The sequence below is a fragment of the Parasteatoda tepidariorum genome, chromosome 5 (genome assembly GCF_043381705.1).
Source record: "Parasteatoda tepidariorum isolate YZ-2023 chromosome 5, CAS_Ptep_4.0, whole genome shotgun sequence".
Taxonomy (NCBI): Eukaryota; Metazoa; Arthropoda; class Arachnida; order Araneae; family Theridiidae; genus Parasteatoda; species Parasteatoda tepidariorum.
In genome coordinates this window covers 8,982,885-9,008,815 of record NC_092208.1, presented here as the reverse complement: position 1 = coordinate 9,008,815, position 25,931 = coordinate 8,982,885, and the positions used below count along the sequence as shown (strand labels likewise).

The following is a 25,931-nucleotide window of genomic DNA, read 5'->3' as shown; positions in this document are numbered from 1 at the left end:
AAAAATTGGGAGAAAAAATCGGATTTCCGCTTTTTCGCGGAAGTCTTTCATCCCTGATATAAAAATTAAACACCTTTAAGCACTTTTTATAAATGCTATGCACCCTGTATTAAGCTTAAGTAGTATTTAAGTATGCATTTTAAATAATATATCATTAAAGAAAAAAATTGTCAATTCTAGAAAATTTCCGTGTACAGTGGTACCTCGAGACAGAGTGCCCTAACGTACGAGTTATTTGAGATACGGGCTGTCGAGCGAGCGAAGTTTTGAAATACGAGCGACATTTGAGATACGAGGAACAGCCAGCTGCTATGCTGCACACGGCCCACCAGTTTAGCCACTGGTTACAGAAGCAAACCTTCTTGAACAGTTTTTTTTTAAAAGCAGCAACTAGAATTAAGCATACAGTATCATTTCAGTTATGTGCAAGTTGCATTTAAGTGACCAAAATACAAATATGTATGCACACTTTATGCAACCAGTTATTTTGCTTTACATTCTCCTTTATTATGTTTTTGTACAATATTTGTCATTTATAAATACATTTTTCTTATTGAAAAACACTTAACAAAAACAATTGGGGTTAGCTATTTTGGGGCTGGAACGGATTAATGGCATTTCAATGGGGAAAATTGCTTTGAGATACGAGGAAGGTTACGGAACGAATTAAGCTCGTATCACAATATGGTGATTTCTACATGCTGTTAAACTTCAGATATTTTTAATTTGGATATATGCAATATTGGATTTTAAAAACATGTGAATATGAAATGCAATGTGTAACTTTTAAATTATGTAAATACGAAAATCTATGTTTGATATTCAAATCCAGTGAATAAAAACTGCAATATTAGTGGATTCCAGTTTGTAGCTCGAAATATTCAAAATAGCCAAAACAAAAGTAACAAATTGGCAGATTTCAGCCCATTAGTGGATGAAAGAAGTTTATGCAAACATCTCATTAGTGGGAATCAGTGAAAGTTCCATAATTGCAATTTTAGTCAGAGGAATTCTGTGAAAATTTCGTCTGATTATAATATTTGATTAGCGAAAGTATGAGAACTAATTCCCTGAAAAATCATATGCTCTGCTCTTAACTCCTAGATCCAGGATAATACAAAAAATCAAGTATACAATCACCCCTGAAAAGCAGAATAAATGTCTTGTAAACAAAATTTTGTCTAATGTTCTGATTTTGTTAAGATTTCACAATGCCTAATGTTCTAAAAACAAATGCAATGTCTAAATACAATTACTGTATACAACAATTCTATCATAAAACTGTGGCGTTTCTTGATTAATTTTTTCAATCTTTATCATAGTTTTTACCAATTCAGATATTTTTAATACAATGTGACAATTGATCTCTTTGCACAAACTTGATGCAAAAAAAAAGACATTTTGAAGCCACAGGCTACAACAGACATTTCGTTTTGACATAATTTGCATAATTGTTCAGACACTGCAGGCTGAAACAAAAGAAAATTATTTCTTAAAATAAACTAAAGGTTACCATTAGTTACAAGCTCCTCTAATTTAGCAATGACAGTATCAGCTAAACCAGACTCCGCAAGCTCTTTTGGCTTACTATCAGTCTCCATTGCTTCACCATTTTCCTCTTTCGGAATGTTAACTCCATTTTCCTCAGCCATTCTAAAAAAGAACACATAAAATTTAATATTCAATATTGAAAGTTAATCAGATGAGAATATAAAAAGGGAACCTCAGTAACTTATATTTTTTAAATCCCTACAAATAGTACACTAATGAAATAAATTAAGAGAATTTGCATATTTTATTGAATTTCATGAAAAGAACTGAACTGAAAGTAAAACTGCCCAGTGTTTTCAATATAGCGCGAGAATCTCGCATATTTTTTTCTTTTCTCGCATTAAAAAATGATTACCGCGAGAAATTCGCGCATTCTATAAATTAATTTCAAAATTCGCGAATTTCTCGCATTTTGGAAAAAGCTTCGAATTACGCCATTTAGAATAAAATCCGTTTCACTTTTCTTCCTGGATCTTTCATTATTTTCAACATTTGCCCCGTTATCTAGCTTCCCTATTTACCAGTATTGTTCAGAACTTTTTCGAACAACAGAACACAACCCCTCCGAACCACGGAACCCCTTTCAGAACACATTTCTCTGCAACCACGTGTTTACCGTAGGTAAGGTTTTTTCATGTAAGACGTTCAAATTTTTTATGCACTAATGTAAGATGGACAAATACCTAGTAAAGGCAAAATCTTCTATGATGATGCAGCAAAAATATTCAATGCTTTAAAAAATAGAAGACGTTAAAAATGTATTATGATAAAAGAATGGATTTTTTTTTCAAGTCTATTTGTGTTTTTTTAGTTTTTAGAAATCTCACTTAACTTTCTGAAATCTCACCCTGTTTTTGAGAAAGGATGAGAAATTCTCACCCATTTTTTTTCTATGATGAAAACACTGCTGCCTCTAGACAAAAATGCAAATCTTTAACATCAAATCAGTCTGCGGTATACATGTGTGTAGACAGTGCCAGTAGAGAAAGAGGCTTTATAAGTGCACGTAAGTTAAAAGGAAAATCCGCTCGCTAGCACATCTTGGTGAATTTCTTGGAGTTATTTTACGGCAAGCTTAAATTCAAATTGTAACAGTAAAAATGATAAAACCACCAATGGATGATGGAATGAGGTGGCAAATTGTGGGAAGGCTAAAAGCAAGCCTATCTCAAATTCAGATTTGTAGAGATTTCAATTTAACGCCCAGCAGCGTGTGAAACTTATGTAAACAGTTCCAGGATACCAAATCCATTAAGAGAAAGCCTAGGCAAGGTCGCCCAAGAGCCACGATGGCCAGAGAAGATCACCATTTGTCCATTATAGTGACAGAGATGAATCTGTTAATGCTCGCGAAAATGGTCAAATTCGTTGGCGCCACCATAATGAAAGCAATTTTTTAATTACCCTCTTATACTAATTACTATTTTATGTGTATATTTCACAGAAAAATTCAGCCACATTTTCAAAATAAAAGAAAATATTTGTAGTTCATAAAAGTAATTAGAAACATGCTAAAAGGCAATTTGCAAATTTTTTCTTTCAAAAAAAAAAAGTAAGCCAACAAAAAATTATTAATTGATAAACAATTTAATTTATTTTTTCTATCATTTTCACTGAAAATTAAGAAAAAATGAATTTGAAGGCAATTTTTATTAAAAAAAATTTAATTAAAAAAAATACTTATTTAAAAAGTGGCTTTAAAATCAGTTAAAAATTTATTAATATCCCTTCCACGAATAAAATACTTCAACCAGTTTAGAAGAATCCTAACCAAGTAAATATAAGTAACAGTAATCAGAAATAAACCTATAAACACAGATAATTTGGCCAGTGTGTATTTATTATTTAAACATAATAAATTGTTTTTAACAAGGAATATGAATAAAAGGGAAGTGTTTCTAAGGAATGGCAGGTATTTTTGCAAATAGGGCAAAGAGGTACATTTATTAAGATCAAAGGGATTTTTTAACTTAACGCCAACTATTTTTTTCCAGGGCCAGATTTATCCTAATTGGGGCCCCAGGTAAAATCTTCTTTGGTGGTCCCCTCTGGTTCACTACTTCAGTAATGAAGAACCAAACTTTATGGAGGTATATAAATCGATCACCTCATTATAGATAACAAGAAAATTGACTAGAACCTGAAATAGCTATGAAGTCCCTCTCTCTCCAATGGTCAGACGAAATATCGTTCAGTCCATTTTATCTATTTTTGGACAATTCTACGTCCAACATGCCGAATGCAATTTTCTGATTGTTAACTTAGTCAACTAGTTGCAAAAAATTCATATCTTTGCAGACATTAGGGCTTATCAGAAGCCTGTATTTCTTAAAAATATTGCATTTTACAATGTAAAAATACAACTTTTGATTGGCCAAATTTGTCCATCCATAGTAATTGCAAAAATTTAGCAGACATTTGCCCTAGAAAGCCATGCATTTATGAAATATAGATTGTGTTCATACCAGGGTTGGGNAAACCATGGTTTAAACTGTCAAAAACTGTCACATGTCAAAAACCTGCCAACCCTGGTTCATACAATAGATTAATGAAGAAGTTAACATAAAACTGACGGATTTTGCACAGTACTGATATTTTGTTTAAAAAAAAGTTCATTCAAGAAGGAAACGTAAAATAAGCTTTCTATTAGGGGGCCCCCTCTTATGTGGGGGCCAAGGAGCAGCTGCCCCGTATGCCCCTGCCTCAGTCAGGCTATGCTTCTTTCACAACTTGAAAATTAAAGCTGATTTTTCTAGCTTCAATTGTTTCCAAATCACCAGTCTGTTATAAATTGTAAAAGGATCTTGATAATGGGAAAGTCTCAACTTCTTTAAAACTACTCTTGAAAGCAGAGTTCAATCAACTTTTTCAGATTATTCTGAAGTAAATATTCTTATTGTTAGGCTGTTTGTAACCTTAACATCCAATGTTTTCTATCTCTCATGTCTTTTAAATAAGCAATTATAGTTGATTTAAATTTTATAATTATCTAGACAAAATATTGTATAGTAAAATATTAACAATTTTATACAGCATTGCTACTACAACAGTAAAATAATAAAATGGGTAGAACTCAATTCAAAATTCACATTCTAAAAATAGACAAGTTTTCAGTATCGCCTTGGGAGTGGAAAAAAATGTTCTGCCAGCACTCGGCAGGAGCAACAATTTGCAAATGATAATTGTAATTTTATAAAGACCACTAACTACAGTGCTTGCTAATTAACTGCAGATTGTTATCTAGGTATTTGCAATGGAAAATATCTAAATAATGGATTCAAGCAAAACATGCATCTTGTTAGTCAGAAAAAGAAACTTATGAAACCGATGAAATAAAATCAATATTTTTTCAACATGCACATAAAAAATGGTGTGTCTTAAGATAAATTTCCAAAATTTATATTGATGTTAAAATAAGGTACCTCTGAAATTAAAATAACTTAATGCACTGAGGAATGCTGTACAAGTCATTTACTCATCGTTGGCATAGATTAGAAATGAACTAATGTGTTAAAAGCTGTTTATTAAGTTAGATTAAGTAAAATAGAAATTGAAAACAAAAGTTAACACTCTGACTTTGACATCTAATCGCAAATTTAAAGCACATTGGCAATTCACTACTTAAGTACACATTATCACAAGAACATATAAGCTATATTACATGAGCATTATAAAAAATTATTGTATCGCATTGTGGATATGCTAGAGCAACATGCTGAGCATTTATTAGGAAACATTTAACTTTAAGTAACCTTACAGAAGAAATAATGGGTAAATTAATTCACAAAAACATTAACAAAATAAAAAACTGCAGATATCTGCAAAATCATTTTAACTCATTATGAGAAATACTTCAAATTGAAAATCTCACTAAATACATCATACTACATTATCAAAAATTTCACCAATATATATCTGGATGAAGTAAAAATCTCGAGTTTAAAATAAATTGTCAAAATAAATATTAAAAACAACGGAATATATAATGCTAGTTAAAGTAACAACATAATTTTACCTTTAAGAAACTTTCACAAATTGAAACAAAGAACTGTCAACTTAATAAAATTATGCACAGTTACCGGCGTTTTGCGGTACAAACATGCGCGGTAACAACTAACGGGGTTTACAAATTTGTAGCAAAGGGCAAAGCACTCACAAAAAAGAAATTTTTACAAAGCATTTAAACAAAATTAATTAATAATGAAAAAACTTTAAGTTACTCACCTTTAATTCTATTAAAATTCCACAGCAAAAATATAAGTTTGCAGTAAAATAAATAAATAAAATAAGCAATCGTTACAAATTCTTAAACATTAGCCGGCTACTAACGATTAACGAATGAATGAAAATGAAATAAATTGGTTTTGTATATTTTGGCAGACGGATTTCTTGATCAAATAAACCTATTTGATTGGCTATTATCATCATCGTTTTCATCGTTGCCGCTTAATCAATGTTTCCTGATTTATAATATTTGGCATTTTTATCCCTTGCTTGGCGCACAAAAAATAAGTTAAAATTTGTTCTATTCATTATCTTTAAATATCTGCCTGACCATGTGGAAGGGAATGAAAGTGACCGTCCGAAGAATATAAAAGCCCCCCGGTCTAAATTAGAAAACTGCGAAAAATTGGATAACAGATCCTTTCGCTCTTTTATTATGCTTTTAAATTGAATTAAACACATGACGATTGCAGTTGGCAATTGGAGATAATAATACATGAATGTGATAGGAAGGGCTGGCAGAATTTTTAATTAAATACACATATTTGATTGCCTGTCTACATCATCGTTTTTATTGTCATTACTTAATCGTTGTTTCTGATTTATATCATTTGGCATTCCTATCCCTTGCTGGAAAACATGAGAAACTCCCAAATTTCTTAGCCATTTAACTATAAAAATATTTTTTTAAATGTCCACAATTCTTTCCCTTAGGACTAAGTTCAAAGTAGTTTTCAGTTCCATATATGGACTATATATAGTATTCCAACTTAAAAGTTTTTAATCTATTTGAAAATCAAGACAAACTAACTCACTTCCTTCTAAACTAACGCACTTGAATCCCACATATGGGCTGTTGCGGGATTGCTTTACTTTTATTACATGCAATAAATAAAATTAATAATATACCATTTTAAAAATGAATATTTTAAAGCAAAAAGAGTTAAACAAATTTGCAGTAAGGATCCAAATGTAACTTTGCGATATCCTCCGAATCGAATTGCAGAGTAATTTGACAGTACCGAGTAGAAATAATATTTTTTATCTTACTTTAAAAGGAAAATATAATTTCAGTGGTGACAGTGGCACAAAAAAGTAATTATGAATATAAAATTTTCGGAAGCTATTTAAAATCTATCATTATTTTATTTATTTTCTTTTTATTTTTGCAAAATTAGAAAAGTAAAAAATAACAAAGTGGAAAAAATATGGTAAACGGAACTTTATATCTAATTTTTCTAGTCAATAAATAAAATGAAACCAGCATATAAGGAGAGGAAACAAAAATGATTATTTTAAAACTTTTAAGAATTTGATGCTTAACTTAATCTTTATCTTCGTAGCATCGAAAGGTTTTGAAAGAGCCTTGCACCAATTTAATAGACACGTATTTTCTATCTTTGAAAAGTTCATAATATTCTCTTTTATAGTCTCAAAAGCGTTTCCGCACAGCACCCTACTCGTTATCCCTCGCTATCCCGGAAATGCAATTTCTTACTCTTTTATGTGATGTTTTATTTATTACTCCAATTTTTATACCTTAATATTTTTCATACTTTATTAGGAGATCACCTTACTTAAGCATAAGATAATACGGAAGCATAAACAATCAAGCGTGAACAGTTATGAGGCTTCGCCCGATTCGCGTTGTGTATTAAAACACGTACTTACGCGTATTCTATAGTTTTATAACCTCTTCTTAAGCTTTATTTATTTTTCGCCAGAGGGCGTATGATTTTATTATTTAAACTTATGGAGACAGAGGTTTGATATAACAGAAATCAGCATCTGAAGACGTCCTACAATAATCAATTTAATCAATAATTTTTTCGTCTCTAGTATGGGGCACGGGCATTGATTGTAAACAAACAATCAATTGTGGGTCTCTGGGTGGCGAGGGTGTCATAGACTTAACATAGCGAGGTTTAAAAATAAAGTGTTTTTAACTTATATTGTCAATTTNAGACGTCCTACAATAATCAATTTAATCAATAATTTTTTCGTCTTTTGTATAAAAATAATTCAAGAGTTGATTAATATTTTAATTTGCTTCTTTTTGACATAACTTTACTGAGATTTATATTGATACACTGTGATATGTCACTGAATATCTCTAATGGGGTATATATTAGAATAATTTTATTTTATAAAATTATTAAGGGCTTTTGTTAAACAAACTTATAACAACTTCTGTTCTGTTTTTTAGTGCAATAATGTAACAAGCAGTATTTTATAATAACTTTAAAAATAAGTCAGCTTAAAAAAAAACTTAACTAACCTACATTTTATTTTTGTAGCAAAAAGGTGATACAAATTTGATCGTGTAGCAAAATTAATCATTCAAGATTTATTCCCATTTATTACTACTATGCATAGTAGTAATTCATACGCAAATTAATTTAACTGTTATTTTTAAAAAGAAATTTTAAAATAATTTTCTAGCAACTTATGTGCCCCAGAGAAGGTTTGAAATTATAAATATTTTTGTGTAATAATCCAAGTTACTTATTCTCCCTGAAAGATTTAAACTTATAAAGTAACATTGTTTAAAAGGAGTTTACACTTTTATATTTCGAATGTTTCAACTGTATCTTGTGAAAGAGATATTTCCGTATCGTGATCTGTTGCTCCAATTACAATCGCCAAATAGATTTTAAACTTGCAATTTTTTTTAAAAAAACAAGTAATCTGCTGCCAGAAGTNAAAGGAAAATATAATTTCAGTGGTGACAGTGGCACGAAAAAGCAATTATGAATATAAAATTTTCGGAAGCTATTTAAAATCTATCATTATTATTATTTTTTCTCTTTCTTTTTTTTGCAAAATTAGAAAAGTAAAAAATAACAAAGTAGAAAAAATATGGTAAATGGAACTTTATATCCAATTTTTTAGTCAATAAATAAAATGAAACCAGCATATAAGGAGAGGAAACAAAAATGACTATTTTAAAACTTTTGAGAATTCGATGCTTAAATTAATCTTTATCTTTTTCTTCGTAGCATCGAAAGGTTTTGAAAGAGCCTTACACCAATTTAATAGACCCGTATTTTTTATCTTTGAAAAGCTTATAATATTCTCTTTTATAGTTTCAAGAGCGTTTCTACACAGCACCCTACTCGTTATCCCGGAAATGCAATTTCTTACTCTTTTATGTTATGTTTTATTTATAACTCCAATCTTTATACTTTAATATTTTTTATACTTTATTAGGAGATCACCTTACTTAAGCATAACATAATACGGAAGCATAAACAATCAAGCGTGAACAGTTATGAGACCTCGCCCGATTCGCGTTGTGTATTAAACACGTACTTACGCGTATCCCATAGTTTTATAACCTCTTCTTAAGCTTTACTTATTTTTCGCCAGAGGGCGTATAATTTTACTAATTCGCGTTCATGGAGACAGACGTTTGATATAACAGAAATCAGCATCTGAAGACGTCCTACAATAATCAATTTAATCAATAATTTTTTCGTCTTTTGTATAAAAATAATTCAAGAGTTGATTAATATTTTAATTTGCTTCTTTTTGACATAACTTTACTGAGATTTATATTGATACACTGTGATATGTTGTGGGGGTATTAATTATCGACTATGTCAACCTTCATCTATCAAAAGGTACCTCATGATAGAATCAAGTTAACATGTCTTATATACTAGTGAATTGGTATTTATTATTTATAGTGGTAGTTACACCACAATGTCTCCGAATATCTCTAATAGGGTATATATTAGAACAATTTTATTTTATAAAATTTTTAAGGGCTTTTGTTAAACAAACTTATAACAACTTCTGTTCTGTTTTTTAGTGCAATAATGTAACAAGCAATATTTTATAATAACTTTAAAAATAACTCAGCTTAAAGAAGAAACTTAACTAACCTACATTTTATTTTTGTAGCAAAAAGGTGATACAAATTTGATCGTGTAGCAAAATTAATCATTCAAGATTTATTCCCATTTATTACTACTATGCATAGTAGTAATTCATACGCAAATTAATTTAACTGTTATTTTTAAAAAGAAATTTTAAACTAATTTTCTAACAACTTATGTGCCCCAGAGAAGGTTTGAAATTATAACTATTTTTGTGTAATAATCCAAGTTACTTATTCTCCCTGAAAGATTTAAACTTATAAAGTAACATTGTTTAAAAGGAGTTTACACTTTTATATTTCGAATGTTTCAACTGTATCTTGTGAAAGAGATATTTCCGTATCGTGATCTGTTGCTCCAATTACAATCGCCAAATAGATTTTAAACTTGCAATTTTTTTTAAAAAAACAAGTAATCTGCTGCCAGAAGTTGCCAAGACTTGGTGATTATTCTGCCACAGATCAAGATACGAAATCTCCCCCTTGTGAAAACAATCCCTGAATATTACTCATGTTTTCTTCATGTTTCATGTAAGCTTTTTTTTTCTTAGCATATCTGTTCCATGAACCAATTAATTTTATTTTCAAAGAACATCTATATTTAATGTGTTTGATTGTTAATTAAAAGTAATATAGGAGATACGATAATATTAAATTGATACTATTGCTATTAATTTGCTATGCTTTTTTAATTTGCTTTTTCTATGATAGTTGTATGGCTGCAGAATATCACACTTTATATAATAGGAGATTTTTTCAAGTCCTTAATTTCTTACTAAGACTATTAGAAAAAATTTGTATCATAATTAGTTTAATATTGATAGTTTTTACATTAACACCATACATTTAAATTGCAAATCAATGACCTACAATGAACAATTTAAAAATAGCAGTTTGAAATTGTAACAGTTTGAAATTGTAATTGTGTGGAAAAAGGTAATTCCTGTACCCCCACTTAAATGTTTTAAAAACATATGAAGAAGATTTATCTTATTTTTTATGTATCAATAAGTAATAAGTATATGTAGGAAAACAGTTTAAAAATTATTTATTTAATTTAAAATTTAATTAATATTTTTTTAAGAAAATAGATAATATCTAAAAGTTCAAAGAGATATTAAAATTTTTTGTGTTTTCATTGCATGAAGATCTTTGTATCACATTTTTATATATATTGCCAAAACTGAAACCACCTTTTCTAAGCAAACACACTATAATTTAAAACCAAAACTCTTTTTAAAATCCATTTTAGTGTTCTGGAAAGTAATTAGAGAAAAAAAAGGATAGTAATGATAATAAACTGAAAAAGCACCATATTTTTTTTAATAAATTTCAATATATATATAAATTTTAAACTACACCATATGCTCTATATTAATTTTAAATCATTTCAGATATTGTTTGTTTTTTATTTTGAAACATAATTTATATGTTTCATTTAAATTACTTTTGGTATAGAAATGGAAAAAAAAATAGAGATGACACAATTTTTTTCCTTCTATATGTTGTGCATATCTTCAATCTAACTTTTTATTTAAACAGACCAATAAAATTTCAGTTAGTTTTTTTCTCTGGTAGAAGTTTTATTCTTGATCTTCTTTTTATCACCTATATTTTTACAATTTGTCTAACATTAAGGAATGTCTATGTGTAATTAAAACTGAAATAGCCAAATTCTCTAATACTTAAAAATTGTTTTTATTTGTTAATTTGTTTTTTTTTAATGTCTAAATTCTTATTTCTGCTCGCAACTTTTTAAATAAAAGCTGACAAAAAAGTGTTCAGATATTAATAGTTAAAATTTTAAAAAAAAGGAAAACAAATTAGCTATTTAGTTTTAACGTATAGAGTGAATGTTTTGATATTCTAAGTAAGTAATCAGCAGCTGTTACAGAAAACAGAATGTATTCATAATTGTCTACACCTTTATAAGTCGTCATGATTGTCTAAACCATTTTTATTTCATCTCAATAATATTAATAACAGTAATAAATTTGCTCTTTAACTTTTAAATTTATATTATGTTTACCAACAATGTTCTTACTGTCAAATTTCAATATTCTTTTATTATTGTTCGAAATCTGACAAAAAAGAAACTGATTATGTTATTAAATAACCAAGTTAAATAAAATTTTTAAAATTTTTCAAGTAGTAAAGTAATTACACAGACGTTTACGTACTATTGCAATTTCTATTTCTTTTAAATGAATTTTAGGTTCTGACAGTAATTACAAAGCGATAGTTTTTGCCAAATAGATGAAAAACTATTTCATTTTTTTAAATTAAATTATCCATATTTTATAAAAGTAAGTTATAAAATTTTGTACAAATCAAATTTTTTACTTGATAGCAATCTCTTAGAAGAAAATAAGGGAGCAATAATTCCATTTAATTAAGTCAACAGCAGATTGTTACATTATGCATGTTAAAATTTTCTTTGCTAAGAAGCTAATGTAAATTTTTATTGTCCTTATCATACTTTTTTGTGTAAATCTGTTTGGATCCATGTCATTGATTAACCTTTCTTTTTTTTTTAGGTTAAAATAACAGACATCAATAAACTTTGTCATACATCTGATCCTGTGCATGTTTTTCAAGCAGTTTTGCATAGGTCAAGAGACGCTGCAGTGAGAATCACAGGTTTCATTAAAATTTTAAAAAATTTGCATTGTGACTATTGAATGGCATTACTTCTGTATCCTATTATTTTTAACTAAAGGTTTCATAGTTATTTGAATGTGTGACATGTAACTAATATCAGTTGTATTACATTCACTAAAACATGTACCGTGGTTTATTGTTTTGATATTTGTTGTGAATCGCACGCTTTATTTTATTATAAGCAAAAGTATGAGTCGCATAAGTGTAAAATATATTGTATATAACTGAGGGATAAAGGAATATGTTATTTTCAATTTAAATGTTAGAACTTGATTTTATTTTCACTATTTTGCAAAAGAATAGTATTTAATTTAGCTTACATGCATATTTAAATTCCGAAAAGGTAGGTTTTCTAAATAAACTAAACTCAGTGGCACGACAGCCATGGAGAGCCAAGGCCTCCTGTGCCCATCTCAGTTTTCTTGACCTTGGTCTCTGGGGTGCAGGAGCAGATGTTCTGGTTAAGTGGTCAGCCGAACGTGTGATCCCCAGTGTTTAGTTCCCAAGCATGCTTGGCAGTCATTTATCGACCCACTGAAGAGATAAAAGGCTGAGTCAACCTTGCCCGAGGATTGAACCCAGGACGTGTGGCACGAAGCGCTACCACTCAGCCACTTGATGTCGTTTTGAAAGATAACTACTCAATTATTGCACAAGCTTTGTTTTCATTGAACAACAACTCTTTGATTTCATCTGTTTCTGGAATAAGACCGTCTTCTGTGCACTGGAGGAAAAATCTTTATCGTCATAACATGTCTTTTGAAAATAAGCTACCAATAGCCAGCAATAGTTCAGTTGAAACTAAAACAAACCCTTTGTCTTGTAATATATGCAATAGGATTTTTTCTAGAAAAGATAATCTAATCAAACACAAACTTGTTCATACGGGTGAAAAACCCTATTCTTGCATTATTTGTAATAAGAGATTTTCTGAGAAGACTAGTTTAACAAATCACTACCTTATCCATACTGGTGAGAAGCCTTATTCTTGTAGTACATGTAATAAGAGTTTTTCTCGAAAATCTGAATTAAACAGGCACAGCTTTGTCCATTCTAGCAAAAAACCTCACGCTTGTAGTTTTTGTGATAAGTGTTTTTCAACTAGCAGTGATTTAACTATCCACAAACGTGTTCATACCGGTGAGAAACCATACGCTTGTAGTATATGCACTATGACTTTTGCCAGAAAAGTCTATTTAACTAGACACAACTTGGTTCATACTGGTGAAAAACCATATTCTTGTTGTATATGTAATAAGAGTTTTTCAGCAAACACAGATTTAACTAAACACAAACGGATTCATACTGGTGAAAAGCCTTATGCTTGCAGTATATGTAATATGACTTTTTCGCGAAAAAGTTATTTAACTAGACACAACTTGACTCATACTGGTGAAAAGCCATATTCTTGTAGTGTTTGTAACAGGAGTTTTGCAGGGATCAGTGATTTAACCATACACAAGACTGTTCATACTGATGAAAAACCTTTTGTTTGTAATATATGTAATAGGACTTTTTCCCGAAAACGCTATTTAGCTTACCATATCTTGACTCATACTGGTGAAAAAAAATATTCCTGTAGTTTATGTAATAAAAGTTTTTCACGGAAGAGTTCTTTAAATAAACACAAATGTGTTCATACCCGTAAAAACCTTACTTGTAGTTGAAGCCACTTTATTAAACAACAATACTATAAGAATTTATCTGCACAGAACACCATAAAATGTTTTTGCATCAAAGTTTGCATTTAGTAGATTCAAAAGTATTAAAAGGCAAAGATTCTTCATACACACTACAATTTGTATTGAAATAATTGCAGTACTAAAAGAAAGTACTTAGATGTTTTTAATCAAAAATGGTTTATTTTTTGCAGGCTAAAAAAAATGTGAAATGTGCCACACTAGCATTTTTTTAAAACTTTTTATAAACATCGTTGAACCCAATTTTGGGGTTTAGGACTACTAATGTTCAACTACGTAGCCTTGCAATTTCACACCAAATCCAGAAGACAAGGCAACTCCTGGATCAAGTATTGGGAGAAATTTGTTTTCGTGGAGGACTTTTTGATTGAACTAACCCGCATTTGCGTTGCATAGAAAGGAAAACCACGAGAACCTCCCATGGTTATCCTGAAGGCAAGGGGACTCTAACCAATGATCAGTCTACCACTGAGGATATTTCACGTCGGCACTGTGGTCGGTGCAAGCGGGATGCGGAATTCGTATCGACCAACTATCGCTGGGATTCGAACCCAGTTCACCTAATTGGAAGACGACTGTCTTATCCCCTGAATCAATGCGCCTCTTTTTTTAAACTTTGGGACGTTTTAGAACTTTTATTTTTATATTTTTGGGGTATTAATTTTTTTTTTGTTATTTGTTTGATCATTTTTATTACAATCAATGCGAAATTTTTATTACTTTATATTATAACTTACAATACCACGTCCAACCAGATTTTCCCATTATGTTATGGATAGGAAATATTTAAAAGTAATTTTTTATTGCAAATGATTTGAGAAAATGCAATGAGAGTAATTTTTAAAAGGAAAACATTGTTTTAGTTTAATATTTTTGCTGAAATAAACTGGTATTTTTAAGAACATTTATTGAGAAGCTTTAGGGTCATCAAAATCTGTGCTCTATTAAAAGAATTTATTTGCAAATAACGACCCAATGGCACACCTGTTCATATTATGCTAGTATATGTCATTTAAATCGATACAGTACTAATCTACAGATTTAATATTTGTGATAAGTATTTTAAAAGGAAATGTAATTTGAATAGACACTGTATGGAATATTATAAAAATATGTATAATTTTAATTTAATTTTCTGTGGTAAATATTTATGTAATTGTTCACTGATCTGTTTGCACCTGTAAAATTGATTGTGTTGTTACTCATGAAATAAATGCCTTTTTTTCTTACTCGTGAGAGTTTCATTAATATAGTTGGTTACCCTCATAATTTTGAGGATGAAGAATTTATGTCCGCTAAACAGAATGGCATGTTTATTCATGAAAAGTATGACTATGTGTTTGATTTTGTTACATAAGATGCTGTTTGCTCTATGTGATGTTGCTACATCACACTTGCTCCGAATTGTCTTAAACTTAACTACTCTAACTCAGTTTTGTTGTTTATTATACGCAAAATCTATTAAATGAATGAGTTCAGTTATTTTAGTTTTGGTTCTTTTAACCGTGGTGGCATTTCAACCTTTAAATTGATTTTTTAGTATAAACCTTTTGCTAAACTGTAACCGATAAAGGGTTACCTCTCTTCTGCTTGCTTTCTTAGCGTCATTTTATCAATGTTTTTCGGCTAAAATTTCTTGCGTCCTTCTATCACTGTGTGTCCATATTTATCTGAATATTTTTTGGAAAAAACCCTCAAGCGAATATATGTAGAAATCAATTGAAGAATTAATTGTATAATTAATGTAGAAATCAATTTTCATTAATCCAGCAATGATATAGAAGTTGAGGCTACAACTATTGAGGAGATCAGGGCTGCAATTAAAGACTAAAAACGGCTTCATGGCATGGTCTTATTTCAGCAGAACTGCCAAGCTCTTTTCAGTCCAGTCTTTACATATGCTTCTGAAGCTTGGACAATGACAAAATTCGAGGAAAATTGTATTGCAATATTTGAGAGAAAGATGTTGCGAAGTACACTTGGAGTATACCGGGATAGCCTGGTTGGTAGGGCACTGGAACCATGTTCATGAGGTCGCGTGTTTGATCCCCACTAGCCGAAGACGCCCAGTTTTGTGACTGATGCACGTTAAATCTGTTGAGTCACAAAGTCCTCCATGTTCCCATAACAAATCATACCTCTGGGGGAACTGATCCAGGAGTTTCCTTGTCTTCTGGATTGGTTCAAAATTACAAGGCTACGGAGCTGAACACAAGTAGACGTAAACCCTGAAACTGGGTCGGCTGTTCAATGATGGATATAAAAAGTATACTTGGTGGAGCTGTGGTGGCTCAGGGGAAAAAGCGTTTACCTTTCAATGAGGTGAACCGTTTTCAAATCCTAGCGATGGCTGGTCGATACGAGTTCCGCATCCGACTCACGCCGGCCAGAGTGCTGGCGTAAAATATCCTCAGTGGTAGACGGATGAGTTTAGAGTCCCCTTGTCTTCAGGCTAACCGTGAGAGGTCTTCGTGGTTTTCCTCTCCATGTAATGCAAATGCAGGTTAGTTCCAACTAGTTGTGGGTTAGTTAGTTTAATTCTTCTTGAACCAAGAATTGTGGTAATCTATATATATTTCTCTTACACGGCGACAAAAAAAGCATTACTACTCCCCGAACGGCAACGCTAGAAAATCGACCAATGATTGCCGCTGAAAATGTCGCATGCCAAATCTAGCTGAGGTGGCTCAACATATAGCCCTTCCAAAAACGGAAATAACCAGAGAGAGCATTCTCACCAAATGTGATCTCTTCGAAATTCACCCTGTCAGCTGCAGTAATCTCATACTATTAAGCTAGGCAGAAGTGAGTAGTCTTTGTCAATAGATCTCTATTTTAGTATTTTGTCGAAAGCACTTTTTCCACCGNCTTGAAGATTCACTATAGCGGGGTTTGACTGTATATATTCAAGATCGATGAAAGAAACAAATTTGAGGATATTTCTTGTTCGTCAGCAAGGGATGATAGAAATGCTGGATGTAGAAACCAGAAACAACCATTAAGCAAAACCGATGATGGTAAGAGCCAATCAAATAGGTGCATTTGATTGAAAGTCTGTCTACCGTAGAACTATGTCATTCTGGAAAGAACTTGATCTGAGAATTGAATTTAACTGTTAACCGTAGCGTTTAAAGACTGGTTTGTTTTTGTTTACAAATCTACTTCACGGATTTTGTGTGGGATTACTATTTTCTTCTTGTAAAAAAGTCCAAAATTTTAGAGAAATGTTTGCAATTTTATAGGCGATCTATTTCATATCTCTAATATTTAGTTGAACAAATAGGATATAGAACTTCATATTATATCTAATTTATTCTGAATGCGATAAAAGTTGCCTGTATACAAATACTTCATTGCAAGAAAACATCCATGATGCTTTGTTGAATGAGATAACACTTGTTTGAATAAAAAAAAATTAGTTTTTCGTTTTCCAACTTAGCGAATCATCTATTGTGCTCAACAATCAATCTATTGGAAGTAAGTTGGGTCTCATTTTGAGACGAAGTGTGATTTTATCTTCATGTTTTAATTTATGCCCTTTCCCTTGAAACTTGTGACTTTATTTTGAAAAATAATTGTTGATTTATATTTTGCTTAAATAAAGTAAATAATCGTAATTATTTCATTAAATTATCGTTAATATTATATTGTTCAAAATAAAATTTCAGTGGTACCTTTTTAGTAATTGAAGTACTTGTTTAAATTGAAATCTTTTAAATTCCTCTATGCCAGGTTACCATAAGTTTACATAATTAGAATTTTATTAAAAAAAAGTAAATTTCTTAACACCAGAAAAATACCTATTTAATAATTTTGCGAATAAATAACATGCCTATTTTTTATAATTATAATAAGTAATAAAAATAGAAATTAGTAAAACATTTGGTTTACGAAGAGATTTGGTTTACCTTCCACTGAGGTGAAAGCTCTACCCACTGAACCGCCAGAGCTCCACTAAGTACCTATACTTTTTCCTTATATCCGTCATTGAACAGATGACCCAATTTTGGGTTTACAACTACTTATGTTCAACTCCGTACCCTTGTAAAGTTGGTTATTAAAGCCCTTATCATTCTTTTTATTAGAAATCTCTCTGTTTACAAGATTGGACTTCTATTATTAATGAACTTTTTTTCTAGGTTGTAATAACAGACATCTACATATTACATCATTTGCGTCAACACAAACTTATTTTCCAAGCATATTTGCGTACATTGAGAAGCGCTTGTGTTCAATCGACAGACATTAATGGCTTTTATTCGAAATTAAAATCAATAAAAATGTGAAGCAGGCCTAATCAATTGCATTACTTGTGTATCCTGTTACTCGTAAGAAATACTTAACAGTTGTTTGGAACTTCGATGTTACTGACTTGCTAGTATATTTATTATTATGTAGTGAAAGTTTAAGGCATATGAATCTGATGCAAATAATGTGTTGAAAGCTCTACTAAAATTAATATTTTAATGAATTGGTTATCTCTGTATGGATGGTTGAGTGAATATAAACAATAACAAACTTTCTAAAACGGGAAGAAAATAAGAAAACTTCCTGTGTACCACTCTGCTTATGTTATGCTTACGAGGTGATGTGTGATCAGGCTTAATATTCTGAGAAGTTTTATTATTGTGATTGAAATTCATGCGTAATTTTAGCGTTGATAAGAGTTTTCTGTAATTTATGAATTTTAAGAGTTCGTGAGCCTAAAACAAATATAAAGAAGTTAATATTGCTTCATAACTAAAGTTTAAGGTTTGCCATGTTTTGAGTGCTCACTTATATTTGGGTCTATTTGCGTAAAATAGAACCGTTAGTTATTTTTTGGGTTGTATGGCAAGCTCGTGGATTCTTCCGAATTCGTTTACTGTTTGTTTCGTTGAAAGTTAAATTGAAAAAAAGCGTTAGATTAAAAAAACTGCAAGTATAATAATATTGGATAGCACTCTTTTTCAAGCTTTTCAGGTGAAAATAGCAGTTGCCTGGAAGTCTTAGGATGATTTTTTACCCTAGCGCCATCTGTGTTTATCTTTACACGGTCAATTATCCATAATTTAAGGATCTGTTCTATAGAAATTAAAGCTTGTTTTACGATTTCGCATGAGTGTGTATAATTTAGTTTGCTAAAGAAGTATAATCATTGTATATTATAATTATAATTTTATTTTTATATTTCTGTAAAAAGGTCTACTTAAAGTTTGCTGAATAAATTAAAAATTTTATTGCCATAATATGTCTAGTAAAACTTTTGTAAATATGTTACCCTGCAACACTTCTACTGAAATTAGTGAAAAGCCTTATTCTTGTAACGTATGCGGTAAAAGTTTTTCAAAGAATTGTTATTTAACTAGACACAAATTCATCCACACAGGAAATAAACCTCATTCTTGTGTTATATGTAATAAGAATTTTTCTACAAAAGGTGCATTAATTAAGCACAGTCTTGTTCATACTGGTGAAAAACCTTATTCTTGTAATGTTTGCAACAAAGGATTTACTCAGAGAGTTAATTTAACGGACCACTATCTTGTTCATACGGGGGAGAAACCTCATTCTTGTAAAATATGCAACAAGACTTTTACTCGAAAATCTCTTTTAACAAGACACAGTTATGTTCATACTACTGAAAAGCCTTATTCTTGTAGTTTTTGTAATAAGTGTTTTACCACAAGTGACTATTTAACGCGACACCAACGTGTTCATACCGATGAAAAACCTTACGAATGTGGCGTATGTAATATGAGTTTTGCGAGGAAAGATTGTTTAACAAGACACAGCTTGATTCATACTGGCAGAAAACCATATTCTTGTAGTATATGTAATAAGAGTTTTTCATCGAGCAATAGTTTAACTTCTCACAAACGTGTTCATACTGGTGAAAAACCTTATGTCTGTAGTATATGTAATATGACTTTTTCACGAAAAAGTCATTTAACTCGACACAACTTAACTCATACTGGCGAAAAACCGTATTCATGTAGTATTTGTAATAAGAGTTTCCCTGATAGCAGTTATTTAACTATACACCTAAGAAGTATTCACACGGATGAAAAACCTTATGTATGCAGTATATGTAATAAAGCTTTTTCACGAAAAATTTATTTAACTGGCCACATCTTGACACACTCTGTTGAAAAGCCACATTCATGTAGTGTATGCAATAAGAGTTTTTCAGTAAAGCGTTCTTTAAGTAAACACAAGTGTGTTCATACTGGTGAAAAACCTTGCTAGTATTTTGTGTATAAAATGAATTTTAAAAGCAAGTTTAGTTTGAACTGACATCTAATCATTCATACTGGAAGAGAACCATATACATGTGGTATTTGTAATCTGTGTTTTGAGAAAAAATATTTATGAAATAGACACAACTGTGTTCTTGAAAGTGAACAACATATATTTTAATTAGGCATTTTTTTTAAATGTAATTATATACTGCTTTGTTTGTACTTTTAAAAAATATTGTTCTTGTAACTGATAAAATAAATAATTTACTAGTCACAGTTGTATTTATCATAAAAACTTCATTTATGTGTTACATAATGTGTGGTACTTTCAGCAAAAATATCTAAAGTAGTTGCATATTCTGATGCTGTTAACAAAATATTTTATTTATGTATCATAAAAAGCAATTGTAAAATTAATCTTAATTTTTACAATAATAACCTTTGCGCCACCACTGTCAACTAAAGTGTGACAATTTTCTTCTGAAATCCAGGTTTGACGCACTGGCAAGAAAATGAATAAACTGACTATTTCCATAAAACTGGAGACTAATTTCACAAAAATCCTGAATGTTATTACTAAGCTACCGAGTTGTGCCAAATCTAGTTATTGAATTCATATAATAAATGTTGAAATACATTTCTATGAACGTGACAGTGTCGGAAAAGCTATTGCAAAACAATGTACTTTTACAATGCAAACAGTGCGAATCTAACATGGAAAAAGTAATATTTAAAATCCGTGAACCATAACCACGTTGTATTAAAAATATTGAAAAACATTGTGAAAATTATAGGGGAATCATGTAGATTTTAGATGAAAATTTTGCTGATCAAGTGCTTTAAGAATTGGTACTCAAATTACACTAAAACACATTTTGCATTAATTGAACGAATGTAGTTTTAAGTGGCAAAATACAAAATTTGTGTGTAATCGGTCTAATTGTTTCTGAGTTGTCAAATTAAAAAAATATATATATGTTTAAAATTTGATTTTACTAGAACGTTAATTTAAATTTTGTATTTTGCCATTTAAAATTGCATTCTTTAAAATATAAAAATTTGTCTTAAATCTTACAATGCATATGTTTCGCCAATTATTAAATATTTTAATTATAAATAAGTATTGAAATTATTTTTTGGGTGGAATTATCTTTAATTAAATAAATTTTTTAAAATGTATTCAAAATTTTTCAATTCGCTTCAGAATTTCCCAAAATATATGCAAAAAGTATTACATTAAGGGATTCAAACTTTGGCCCTCTCTCTTGATCAAACTATTGAACCTAATTGCGACCACCCACCAAATTTTGTGGGTCAAGAATCCAAATCTGTCGAGCAAAAAAAATTATATGCACACTTTACATTGATTAGACAAATAGCCTCATTATTTTAGCTTTTCAATTTCATACTTTTGGAGAATCCAGGCATTTTATGTAAAGGAAATTCATTTAACACTGTTGCATTATCAAATTTTTTTGGAATAAATTCGAGAGTCATGCAATTATTTATTATTCTCATGCATGCTTATTTTATTTGCTTATTTATTGTTATTATATACCCGTGACAATAACATATTGTTTGTTAAAGTAAAGTTATTGTAAAATTTAAAAATTAAAATGCTTGCTAAAATTCGAAAATATAATTTTATCTTTATAGGTTACCACTCTTCAATAATAGATATAGTATAACCCTCTGCTCTCGGCTGGCTGGCAATGCACATGTTAACAAAGTGTTGTACTCAATTAAAAAAAAAAAAATTTTGTTTTAAATTTAAATGCAGCACTGCTATGAAAATTTTCTTTTTATGAGTTGTTCCAAATTGAATGTTATCAAGTTACTGAATTCAGCTATTGTCTTTTCACAAAGTTAAATAAAAAAAATTTTAAAATGCAATGAAGATTTTATTTAATTATTTTACGGATTAAAAACTTTGTCCATATTTTTAATTAACGAAAGTCATGTAAATGAAAAATAATATTGGTGGAATGAAAACATAATAGCAAAAAAGTTATATTTTGTTTGCTAAAAGGCAAAAAAAAAAAAAAAAAAANAAAAAAAAAAAAAAAAAAAAACAAATTCATAATTAAATTTTTTAATTTTATAAATTAAAATTTTTTTAATTAATATATTAATAGTTTTTATTGACAATCTTTATTTATTTTTATTGGCAATTTCTTAAACCTATATTATTAATTAGTTTATTTATTTATTTTTTTAGGTTACAATAACAGACATAGATTCAATTCATCATACACAGCAACACAACATGCTTATTTTTCAAGCAGTTTTAGCTTTATATTAAGAGGCGCTGCTGTTCAATCGAATGACTTTGATAGCCTTAATTCAGATTTTTTAAAAATGCTCTAAGTGCCTGATCAATTGCATTACTTGTGTATCCTGTTACTTGTAAGAAATAGTTAACAATTGTTTGATATTGATAGTAAATTGTTTGTAGAAAAAAAATTGAGACACATAAATGTGAAAACGGGTAGTATGCCATGAGGTCAATTTTAAAAATAATTTAATGAATTAGTTATCTCTGTAAAATTTATTGGTCTGCTTTATACAAATCAAAAAAAAAAAATTTTTTTTTGTGAACTTATTTCCATTATTTTGTGAAAGAGTAACTGTGTATAATTTATTTTACATGCATTCATACATACAAAGGAGAAAGTGTTGAAAGAGCTATATTCAATTGTTATGATTTTATCTTTTTATTTCTTCAAAAAGGTCTCTGTTACTGCTTGAATGTATTAAAAGTTATTGGAAATTTTTGTTAAATTTTATTTGCGATAATATGTCGAATAAAACTTATGTAGATGTGCTTCCAACAGCCAGCAACAGTTCTACTGATATTGATAAAAAAACTTATTTTTGTAACATATGCCATAAAAGTTTTTCAAGGAATAGTTACTTAAATCAACACAAGTTAATCCATTCATGTGATACACTTTATTCTTGTGTTGTATGTAATAAGAGTTTTTCTACAAACGGTGCATTAGTTAAACACAGCCCTGTTCATACAGGCGAAAAACCTTATTCTTGTAATATATGCAATAAAAGATTTACTCAAAAAGTTCATTTAACTGATCACTATTTTGTTCATTCTGGCGAGAAACCTTATTCTTGTACAATCTGTAATAAGACTTTTATTCGAAAACATCTTTTAACAAGACACAGTTTTGTCCATACTTCCGAAAAGCCTTATTCTTGTAGTTTATGTAATAAGAGTTTTTCATCAAGCACCTATCTAGCGAGTCACCACCGTGTTCATACCGATGAAAAACCTTATGTTTGTAGTGTATGCAGTATGACTTTTGCGAGGAAAGACTATTTAAGTAGACACAATATTATTCATAAGGAGGAAAAACCATATTCTTGTAGTGTATGTCATAAAAGTTTCAAAACAAGATATGGTTTGAAGAGCCACAAAATTGTTCATCTTAATTCTGATGAAAAACCTTATGCTTGTAATCTATGTAATATGTCTTTTTCAAGAAAAGCTTATTTAATTGCTCACAACTTGACTCATACTGGTGAAAAATCATACTCTTGTGATGTATGTAGTAAGAGTTTTTTTAACAAAGGTACTTTAAAAAAACACAGCATCGTTCATTCTGGTGAAAAACCTCATTCTTGTAGTATATGCAATAAGAGTTTTTCACTAAAGATTTGTTTAATTAGACACAGATTTGTCCATACTGGAGAAAAACCATATTCCTGCGATGTATGTAGTAAGAGTTTTTCTACAACTTATAATTTAAGTAGACACCAGCGGGTTCATACCGGGGAAAAACCTTTCTAGATTTGTGTATGTATTATGAATTTTAAAAAGCAAGTTCAGTACCTAATATTAAGTAATGGAGGAAAGACGCCCTAGCAGCAAAATAACTTGGACCCTCATTGGACTTATATTCATGAATCTTTGCTCAATAAGGATTCACAGGGCCGATATTAGTCCGATATAGAATTGCCCAATTCTCCCGATATTTTACAGCCACTTTACAACATACAACTAATATCAGCCCTATTTTTGTTATTTTATTTTATAACAGTCATTGAACAGCCGACCCAATCTTGGGTTTACCGCTACTAATGTTCAACTCCGTAGCCTAGTAATTTTGAACCCGATCCAGAAGACGAAAACTCCTGGATCAGTACCCCCAGAGGTTTGATTTGTTATGGGAACATGGAGGACTTTATGATCCGAAAGATTTAACGTGCATCAGTCACCATTTAACTACACGGAGAGTCTTTGGGGGTCGAACCCACGACCTCTTGGATATGGGCCCAATGCCCTACCAGACAGGCTATTCCTGCCCCAAATATCGGCCCTATATAGAATTGTCAGATTCATCTGATATTTTATATTCATTATTCAGACAATATACAGGGTGGCTACCCACCTGGAAAACCTGGAATTATCAGGAAATTTTTTTTATACTGGAAAAAACCTGGAAAAATCAGGGAAATTAGGATTTTAAAGAAAAGCTGGAAATTTTTTCTTTGATAATTTTTTTAATTTCACTAATTTAAATTATTTACTAATTTTCTTAATTTAAATTATTTAATCCATTATACCCACTTTTTTTAGACGAAAATGTATCTCCAAACAGTTGAAATATCATCAACTTAGCGATACTTTGCTTGCATCAAAATTTGCTCCTTTACAACTCTGTTAAACTAGAATGCCACATAAAATTCTTCCACGGTTTCTGAACTAATGTAGAAATCTTTGACTACTATGGGACTGTGCAATTTAGGAAAGATTGTGGTAGAGGTGGAAGAAGGGATTAGGATATTAGCTTCTGTTTTTAAATTCTGTCTTTAGGCTGAATCCATTTATGGCTCAAGTTTGTTGAATGCTTTCGTGGTAATTTTTTTCCATGTTGACAAAATGTTTTTGTATTTTCAACTTAATAAAAATCTCCAAAAATTAGTTGATTATAATTTAATAATAATAGATTTTATATTGCACTCTTTTTCTGAAAGCTTTTGTATTCCCATTCAAAGAGATCAGTGAATTATTTTTTCTCAGCAAACCAACCGATCACACATTTTTTTACAATCACTAACAGCAATGTTTGTCGACAAATTGTTATAATTGTTGCTTTAATGCTAATTTTTTCTATTTCATTTTAACCTTTTACAACATATTTTAATTTTTTAAAAAAGGGTTTTTTTTAAGAGCTAACTATATATTATTTAATTTTACTCTTTTGTTGGTCAATATATGATTTTTGATTCAAAATTTCGTTCCAAAACATAAAAAAAATCTTGCCAAATTGTCAAAATAAATGATTTTTTTCAGGATGATATGTTAAAAGAAAACAGCTTGAATAAAATATTTTATAATATAGACACTTTTCTTGTGCACATCCTGCACTTTATAAGAAAACAAGAACAAAAACCTGGAAATTTTAAGAATTTTATCTGGAAAAATCAGGGAAATTTGAGATCTGATTTGAGTGGCCACCCTGATATAGGACCTATATTGACCCCATAAAGGCCGATATTGGACAAATAATAAAAAATCTAGGCATCTCAATATTGGTCCCTTGGTGCATGTTCATATTGAGTCAATATCGAGCCCAGCTGGGGCCCATGTAAAATTGCTACTAGGGCATGTTCATGCAGTATTTGTAATTACCCTTTGCTTACGGCGCTTAGCATAATGAAGCCATTCTGGTCCAC

General features: G+C 30.2%; 3 protein-coding genes across 10 annotated transcripts in view; 2 read left to right on the top strand and 1 right to left on the bottom strand.

Annotated features, from left to right (window-relative positions):
- Positions 1-5,946, bottom strand: part of LOC107443910 (heterogeneous nuclear ribonucleoprotein R) — a 34,202-nt gene extending 28,256 nt beyond the window's left edge. Inside the window, exons 1-2 of one of the 4 annotated variants that reach the window (XM_016057936.3) lie at positions 5,776-5,946; positions 1,514-1,653 (exon numbers count right to left, since the gene is read on the bottom strand). In XM_016057936.3, coding sequence (XP_015913422.1) covers positions 1,514-1,652 — 139 coding nt within the window. In that variant the 5' untranslated portion in view covers position 1,653; positions 5,776-5,946. Of the gene's footprint in view, positions 1-1,513; positions 1,654-5,566 lie in introns of all 4 variants that reach the window. The other 3 variants (XM_071180966.1, XM_016057935.3, XM_016057937.3) reach the window with 3 other exon arrangements.
- Positions 5,947-7,738: 1,792 nt separating this feature from the next.
- Positions 7,739-15,245, top strand: LOC107443909 (zinc finger protein 271). 4 transcript variants are annotated; one of them, XM_071180963.1, is made up of 2 exons: positions 7,739-7,896; positions 12,193-15,245. In XM_071180963.1, exon 2 carries the CDS (start codon positions 13,069-13,071, stop codon positions 13,981-13,983), a length of 915 nt encoding a protein of 304 aa, XP_071037064.1. In that variant the 5' UTR covers positions 7,739-7,896; positions 12,193-13,068; the 3' UTR covers positions 13,984-15,245. The 4 variants fall into 4 exon arrangements, with proteins under 4 accessions (XP_071037064.1, XP_042905903.2, XP_071037066.1 ...); XM_043049969.2 differs by lacking the exon at positions 7,739-7,896 and adding an exon at positions 9,228-9,398; XM_071180965.1 differs by lacking the exon at positions 7,739-7,896 and adding an exon at positions 9,457-9,504.
- A 1,777-nt stretch (positions 15,246-17,022) lies between these two features.
- On the top strand, positions 17,023-25,176 carry LOC122270864 (zinc finger protein 883). 2 transcript variants are annotated; one of them, XM_043049974.2, is made up of 2 exons: positions 17,023-17,493; positions 22,456-25,176. In XM_043049974.2, exon 2 carries the CDS (start codon positions 23,035-23,037, stop codon positions 24,040-24,042), a length of 1,008 nt encoding a protein of 335 aa, XP_042905908.1. In that variant the 5' UTR covers positions 17,023-17,493; positions 22,456-23,034; the 3' UTR covers positions 24,043-25,176. The 2 variants fall into 2 exon arrangements, with proteins under 2 accessions (XP_042905908.1, XP_071037063.1); XM_071180962.1 differs by lacking the exon at positions 22,456-25,176 and adding an exon at positions 18,156-20,513 and having other exon boundaries at positions 17,042-17,493.
- Positions 25,177-25,931: the final 755 nt, after the last annotated feature.

Excerpts from the sequence above, each read along its gene's own strand:
- LOC107443909 (XM_071180963.1), top strand. The coding sequence starts at position 13,069 with ATGTCTTTTGAAAATAAGCTACCAATAGCCAGCAATAGTTCAGTTGAA.
- LOC122270864 (XM_043049974.2), top strand. The coding sequence starts at position 23,035 with ATGTCGAATAAAACTTATGTAGATGTGCTTCCAACAGCCAGCAACAGT.